General features: G+C 51.3%; 1 protein-coding gene across 1 annotated transcript; it reads left to right on the top strand.

The window, feature by feature from the left end:
- Positions 1 to 1,938: 1,938 nt before the first annotated feature.
- LOC105697881 (spidroin-2-like) lies at positions 1,939 to 7,683 on the top strand. Its single transcript, XM_023434740.1, has 3 exons — positions 1,939 to 2,593; positions 4,549 to 4,577; positions 5,023 to 7,683. Exons 1-3 carry the CDS (start codon positions 2,569 to 2,571, stop codon positions 7,681 to 7,683), a joined length of 2,715 nt encoding a protein of 904 aa, XP_023290508.1. The 5' UTR covers positions 1,939 to 2,568.
- The last annotated feature ends 283 nt before the right edge of the window (positions 7,684 to 7,966 follow it).

Raw genomic sequence — 7,966 nt, 5'->3', positions numbered from 1 at the left:
CTCGGATAAATGTCAAAACGCTGCCCATTTCATTCGAAATGGCATGCGAATCATTTTATAAGAGGTAATTAAAGAGGGGGAAGAAAAAAAAAATCATAAATCGATTGACCAGAGATTTAAGGTGGCGTAATCTCTGATGTTTGGTCAAATTGATGTGTAATGACATCGGGGGTACCGAATGTGGTTTTAGAATGATGTGTTTGGAGATTTGGAATGTCTAATATTTGTTAGAGTTGACGTGTAATGACATCGGGGATGTCGAACATAGTCTTAGAGTCAGGAATACGGAGGTTTGTCGGGAGGAATAAGTGGAGCCGTAAAATTTAATGTTATGGCCGGGTTCGATAGTTCACTCGAGCGGATGCTGCGGAAACGATGATGTCGAGCGATGATATAATCGAGGGAAAAATTCGGTGATGGCTGTAATCGTAACAACGAATGCCGGCGAGAAAGCGCGCTCGGAGGCGTCTAGAAAATCGACGTCGATCCGATTTACGGTAAGCGGAAGGGCGCCGAGAGAGACGCCGGGCCGATTAAACGGCACGGGAATCACGTAATTGATAATAAACTTTACGCCCGTGCGAATTGCATAAGGAATTGTCCATCATGCGCCGCTGCATTATTGTCCCCGAAGGCAGCGCATAAAGCCAGATTAGACGAGAGAAAAGTCATCAGCAAGAAATGAGAGTCATAACATGGCGTATCATCCCCACATACGACCATTACCGACACTAAAGTCGAATCTCACTACCGTTCCAGGGATATCAAAGCGACCTCCCGAAATACCAGAAGACACCGCACAGAGAATCAGCGAATCGAGCCCATCCCCGAAGTCGATATCCTCTTCAGGGCGAAATTGGAGAACCTTTGGAGTCCAGCAACCCTTTGGCGAGCCATAGACAGCAGACCCGAAACGCTGCAGTAAAAGAACTTCTAAACCCTTCCAGCACCTCAAAGAGGGTAAAACACCTGAAAACCGAGAAGCTCCTCCAGGTGACGTGAGCCCTCGAAGCTGGTCACCTCTTAATTCCTTGGTCAATTCCCTCAAATTTCTACACAAGACTCTTACATGTATTCCAACGAAATAATTTATGCCGAGCCAGAAAAGCTCGATTTGGAAATGAGACATTTTTCAGGGTGTCTGGTCATATTCGGTGCTCACGAGTCACGTGGTAATATTTTGGAGCTTTTGGGAAAGTGGCTTCTTTTAATCGGTTTCACGTCACCTTAGGGCGCTTTGAAACGTGTCTTCTAGGGTGATGGACGCTCTGCCGCCGACGATGCTCTCGGTCAAAAGGAACATTGTGGAATACGGCGGATCGGAAGATGTTACTCTACTTGCAGTATTTCACTTTCACTAACCCCGGCCTCCCACGAGCTCATCTCCCGGAGATTCCCCCAGCCGGGCACCATCAGCGGGTCACTTACGTCGTGAGGTCGTTCGTCGTTTGCGGATGGCATGGCATGGCATGGCATAGCAAGACATAGCAAGGCGCCCCTCTCGCATCACCACGTAACGATGGAGCAGATGTCCTCTGGAGGTAGGGAGGACCCGAAGGATCCGCGAGCATCCCTGAAGAACTGCCTGGTGGGGATCTGGAACATTTCGGGGTGCAATCTCGGGGTATATATGGTCGCAACGACACCTCCACCATCAGTCACCTTCTGACTTACCTACGTCCCAGTGTTCTGTCGGGATCGGTTAGGTGAGTTGGACTCTTCAGGGCCTGGAGGACCTCTTCCCCGGGATAGACGGGGCGCCGGCTCCTCCTAGATCCTGGAAGGACGGAATTTTCGCGCAACAGTCCTCGGGAGTGTTTCGCGCCGGTTTTGGCATCGAATTCGGTCGAAATCTGAAGATATCTCTTTTTAAAAAAATCCGCTCCAGGACCGAAGGTGCTCGCGAGATTCGGTGCAGATTGGGATAGGGCATGGTGGAGTCGAGTAGGAGTGTTGAAATTTAATTAAAGGCTAGAATATCTTCGGGGAGGAAATTTTGGAATCGAGGAAAGGATACTTTGCTTCGTTTTCGGTATCTTTTGGATTCTGATGAGCATTGCATTCATTGGAATTTTTGGAAAAGGGCCGTGACTGGAAGGATATTTTTAATATTTCGTTGTGTACGAGTGAAAATTGGATTTTTTTATTAATTCTTTTTATTCCTGCTTGAATGTGAATTTCGAGGTTGAATTCCTGCCGATGCCTTATTTTGATACCCTGGAAACGGACGGAGGTTTTGCACAGAAGCTGGGGACGCTTCAGGGATGGAATGTTTAATTTGGGCTGTTTTAAAAGCTTTTTGAAAGCTCCCGTGGAATATAATGTTCTTTCCGGATAAAGAGGCCGCTTTAACGAGGAATGCTCTAAATGAATCCTACCGTACCGGGGTAATTTGGGTAATGTCAGGGTAACGAGGGTTGTTTTTAAGAGACGGCCACTCGGGAGGCTGCTTCACTCTCGAATGCGCCGTTTACGCAATTGTTACTATTATAATAAATAAAGCCTCTTCTGAGCAGGTTATTTTGCCTCTAGGTCGACGCTTTAAGGAAGGCGGCACCACCAACAGACATGAGGTTGTGTTTGCTGTGGATGGGTGAGTTGCACTTGAAATTAAAAAATTCAATTACTCGGACATACATTAACCCAAAACTTGCACGTCTCCTCCTTCGCACAACTAAGGACATAATTGTCGCACATAATTTGCCCACTCCCCGCGAATCATTCTATTTCTATACTTTTAATTTCACCAAACTTGCGCAAGGGACCTCCACCGTTTAAGTCGAGGAGCTGATAGCCTAAGCGCATCCTTGCGCACTCCTGCAGTCATTTTTAACAATGGAACGTTAAAGTCAATAGGCGGTCCGTCCCAATTCTCAATAAGCACAACGCGAAACAAATGTTCGTGCGTAAATCATTTTCGCTTCTCTGTAAGGGAAATTCAAGATTGCATATCTGGAGGGCATAAACGAGCGGCGATTGTTTCGACGACGAAAGTCCGAAAAGTCTGTGGAATGAAAATAAATCTATTAATTAAAATCCGGGGAAAATGCGTTGAGTAGAATTTTCTAAAAAATGTCTATAGATCCCTTAGGTAGTCGAGGATCAAATGGATTTATTTACCATCTCGTGGTAAACGGTCCTTAATTTTTTATTGTCTTTTGCCCGGGCTAATGGGGGATCGAGGGAGCTGGTAGATTTAATTTGTATTGTTGCTTCTTACCGCGGTAGCCGCGCTAATTCAGACAAAAGCCGCCGAAGAACCATTCCTTTTTCGTAATTTCCTCTAATTAAGGTAAACAGAAGATAAGAACCGGAGGTCCTTGCAGACAGTGGCATTGTTCGGGAAACTTTTACCTTCTACGTGGCAGACTCATCCTTTACGCTCGGGTCATCCGCCATGAAGATATGGGTCAAGTGTATGCAACGACCAGCAACGCGATAATTTGACCTACACGTGTTTTTTTACTCACTTTCCGAATTCCGGTACCGAGTCGAGACCCTATCATTATGCCAATAAATAATCGGAGGAGTAAAACGCGGTGTCGATAGTGATAAACATAAAAGAAACATAATGTCCGCTGGGAGGCAACAAAATGGTAATTCATCTCGACGAACAAATGCACTCGCCGAGGAATTTAGGATTAAATGACGAAACGGCAATCACCAAATTACCCCTTACGTGAAATGACCTCACTTTGCTTTTCTGCATTTTCTCCTCTCTCTCTCTCTCTCTCTCTCTCTCTCGAGCGATGCACACGTCCCTCTTTCGTATAGAAAAATGCATAACTGACGGTTGACGTAACTTTTCAACACAGGCTCGATCACCAGAATCCCATTATTTATTTCTCAAGGAATTAACATTTACTCATGACTTAATTATCAAGAGTTGAAAATTAAATTCCTCAAGGCGATGCGAGAGGTCAATGAAATCCTTGAACTGGGTTAACCGAATCGTTAAAAACATTGCAACGTAAATACATAGGCTCTAAGGAAAGTCCTGACATCCATGAAATTGTTTAAAAAATTTCATATAGATACTCAAACAATTTTTTATTTAAAAAAAAATGGAGTTTATGGGCGGGAGGACCTTCCTCCCGACCTCCATGTTCACGTAGGGAAATTCGCAAACAATTCTTTACACCCAGTTTAGAGAATAGTTTAGTCAAGGATGTAAATATCTTATATAAAGGGAAATCGATTTTTGAGAGGAGCGATAAACGTTCCAGACATGCGCAATAGGAGAAAGCACGATAAGAATGTTGAAGCGAAGAGTGGGCGCGCGTGCGAAGCTCACACGAGAGAAATGGCTTGAAAAATCCTGTGACATAACTTCCCGGCAATTAATTAGGAGCATTGTCGAGGGACACAAAGCGGCACCCGGGATTCTCACACCAACCGCGTCCTCAAAGAAGTCGCACGCATCCGCAGGCGAGCTGGAGAGGACGTTCGTCCGCTCGAAGCTCGCCCGCAGATTGCCGATCTCCAGGTGTCGAAACGACACTTTTACATTCGCCACGGTTCACACTAATTTCGTTTCCCCTGTTTCAGCCTTGCTGGCTATCCTCCACGCATCCTTGGTGAGTTTACAAAATGCCCGTCACGGGTGGGTCGAGAAGGGAAGGCGCGATTCGCCGAGGCTCGAGGCTGATCTCGAGGCCCGAGTCGCTAAAGAAGATGGCCTGGGTCATTATTAACGACTTACAATAATTCCCGTCGGGGAATTCTCCAGGAATCCGGGATTTCCTAAGGCGACTCGCCATTAGCCAGCTCGCTTCGTTACCGATATGGGATTTTATGCGAATCGGAGCGCTCTGTTGGACTTCGTTCTCCATTGCACAAGGATTCGATCCTTAGCGAGACCGCCTTTGAGCCATAGGAAGACCGCGGCCTGTAAACTCGGTCCCGATGCACTTGTCACGACCGAGTTGAATTTAGAATCAATGGGGTTAATTAGAGGAGATATTGAGAGAGTCGTCTTCCATTGGGAATGGTCGAGGACCTAACGAGAGTGATCTTTTTCAGGGTCAAGATGGGTACGACTACCCGAGACCGAGTAAACCGCTGATACCGGGAGGTGCGCCAGGTGGAGGGTCGAAGCCAGGAGGTCCTGGGAGTTCAGGACCAGGAGGGTTTCCCGGAGGACCCAGTGGTCCCGGTGGACCGAGTGGACCAGGGGGACCAGGGGGACCAGGAGGTGGAGGCTACCCATCGGGTCCATCCGGTGGACAGCGACCTGGAGGAGGATTTCCTACCGGAGGGCAAGGGCCGAGTGGACCTCAAGGTCCTGGAGTACAGGGTCCTGGTCAAGGACCTTCCGGTGGTTATCCTAGCGGCAGACCATCGATTCCTTTCCCGAGCCCTGGGCAAGGACCTAGCGGTGGACAGGGTCCTTTGGGTTCTGGTGGCAGACCGGGTCCTGGAGGACGACCAGGAGGACCGGGACAAGGGCCAAGCGGCGGATTTCCGTCCGGACAAGGACCTTCTGGCGGATATCCTGGGCAAGGGCCGAGTGGTGGATATCCTTCTGGTAGACCCGGGCCCAGTGGGGGATATCCTTCCGATGGGCAGGGACCTTCGGGTGGACAAGGACCTTCCGGGTTTCCATCCGGTGGCCAAGGACCTTCGGGAGGGTACCCGAGTGGAAGACCAGGGACCGGAGGACAAGGACCTCAAGGACCGGGTGGATATCCTAGCGGAGGCCAGGGTCCTCAGGGACCGGGAGGCTTTCCTGGCGTTGGACGACCGGGTGGATATCCTAGTGGAGGACCCAGCGGTGGGCCAGGTCCTCAAGGACCTTCGGGTGGATATCCTAGTGGAGGACCCAGCGGTGGGCCAGGTCCTCAAGGACCTTCGGGCGGATATCCTGGCAGTGGACCCAGCGGGGGACAGGGTCCTCAAGGACCTGGCGGATATCCTGGTGGAGGGCCCAGTGGAGGACAGGGACCTCAAGGACCTCAGGGACCTGGCGGGTATCCAAGTGGAGGACCTAGTGGAGGACAAGGACCTCAAGGACCCGGGGGCTTTCCTGGAAGCGGACCACGTCCTGGTGGTGGCTATCCTGGAGGTGGACAAGGTCCTCAAGGAGGTTTCCCTGGTAGTGGACAGGGTCCTCAAGGACCCGGTGGTTTCCCAAGCGGTGGGCAAGGTCCTCAAGGTCCTGGAGGCCCTGGAGGATTCCCTGGCGGTAGACCTGGCGGCTTTCCCTCGGGTGGACAAGGACCTCAAGGTCCTGGATTCCTTGGAGGTCCGGGCGATTTTGGTGGAGACGGCGACGATGGGAGTTACGACGAGGGTGACTATTCGGCCATTCCTGGAGAACCGGGACGCGACTATCCTATATACGCTGATATTCCTCAGACTAGTTTCAGTTGTGACGCTCAACAATATCCCGGGTACTACGCGGATGTAGAAGCTCAGTGTCAAGTTTTCCATATATGTGCCAATAACAAGACTTACGACTTCCTCTGCCCCAACGGCACGATCTTCCATCAGCAGTTCTTCGTCTGCGTCTGGTGGAACCAGTTCGACTGCAACTCCGCCCCGAGTTTCTACTATTTGAACGAAAACCTGTACGACTATAGTATAACGGGTAGTCCAGGACCTTTCGAGCCTCAAGGACCACAGGGACCAGGTGGTCCAGGTGGATTCCCTGGTCAAGGACCACAGGGACCAGGTGGTCCTGGCGGATTCCCAGGTCAAGGACCACAGGGACCAGGTGGTCCTGGCGGATTCCCAGGTCAAGGACCACAAGGACCAAGTGGACCTGGAGGATTCCCAGGTCAAGGACCGCAAGGACCAGGCTATCCAGGCGGTAGACCTCAGGGACCATCAGGACCCGGCTTCCCCGGTCAAGGACCACAAGGACCAGGAGGACCGAGCGGACCAGGTGGATATCCAGGATCTCAGGGACCATCCGGCGGCTACCCCAGCGGACCTCAAGGACCTTCGGGACCATCGGGACCATCCGGTCCAGGGTCACAGGGTCCATCGGGAGGATATCCAGGCGGACGACCACAGGGACCCTCCGGACCAGGAGGTCCTGGCGGCCCAGGCGGACCAGGAGGATACCCGCAGGGCCCTGGCGGACCAGGCGGATTCCCTAGACCTCAAGGACCTTCCGGCGGTCCGCAAGGACCTTCTGGTCCTGGATCTCCCGGCCAAGGACCGCAAGGACAAGGTCCATCCGGATATCCAGGTGGCAGACCGCAGGGACCTTCGAGTACATCTGGTCCAGGATATCTCACTCCTCAGAAACCGGTAGGAGGTCCTGGAGGATTCCCCGGCGGCCAACCAAGCGGTCCTGGAGGTTTCCCTGGCGGTCAACCAAGCGGTCCCGGAGGATATCCAGGCGGTCAACCCAGCGGTCCTGGAGGATATCCAGGCGGCCAACCCAGCGGTCCTGGAGGATTCCCAGGCAGCCAACCCAGCGGTCCTGGAGGATTCCCAGGAGGACGACCCAGCGGACCAAGTGGACAACCCAGCAGTCCAGGCTTCCCATCGAGACCGCAAGATGGCGGTCCTGGAGGCTACCCAAGCGGGAAACCCAGCGGCCCTGGTTTCCCAAGTGGACCTTCCGGTCCCGGTGGATTCCCCTCCGGGAAGCCACCTCAGACGGATTCCCCATTCCCATCCCAAGGACCCTTGAAACCAGATCGCGAGTATTTACCTCCGCGGGCCGGGTAACCGCGTAACCGAAGCACGAACGCATAGCCAATGCCCATAGTGATCCTACGTGGTTGGTGCTGCGATTTATCTGTAAATACGAGCCTCTCCTTACCTACTAGTAAGCTAAGCCATCAGACCTAACTTCTACTCTACTTACTGCATCTACGTAAACATCTAAACCTACGCATAACTACTTCTAGGAATTACTATTAATTTTTAATTTACTCTGCAATACCCGCCGGCGTCCAGAGTGCCAGTCGTTGTCCTGGGGATTATCCAATGCGTATTGGGAATTTTTGGG

The sequence above is a fragment of the Orussus abietinus genome, unplaced genomic scaffold, assembly GCF_000612105.2.
Source record: "Orussus abietinus isolate OABI.00-Male unplaced genomic scaffold, Oabi_2.0 scaffold1, whole genome shotgun sequence".
NCBI lineage: Eukaryota > Metazoa > Arthropoda > Insecta > Hymenoptera > Orussidae > Orussus > Orussus abietinus.
Note: the sequence above shows the minus strand (reverse complement) of the source record. Positions and strands in the feature narration are given on the sequence as shown.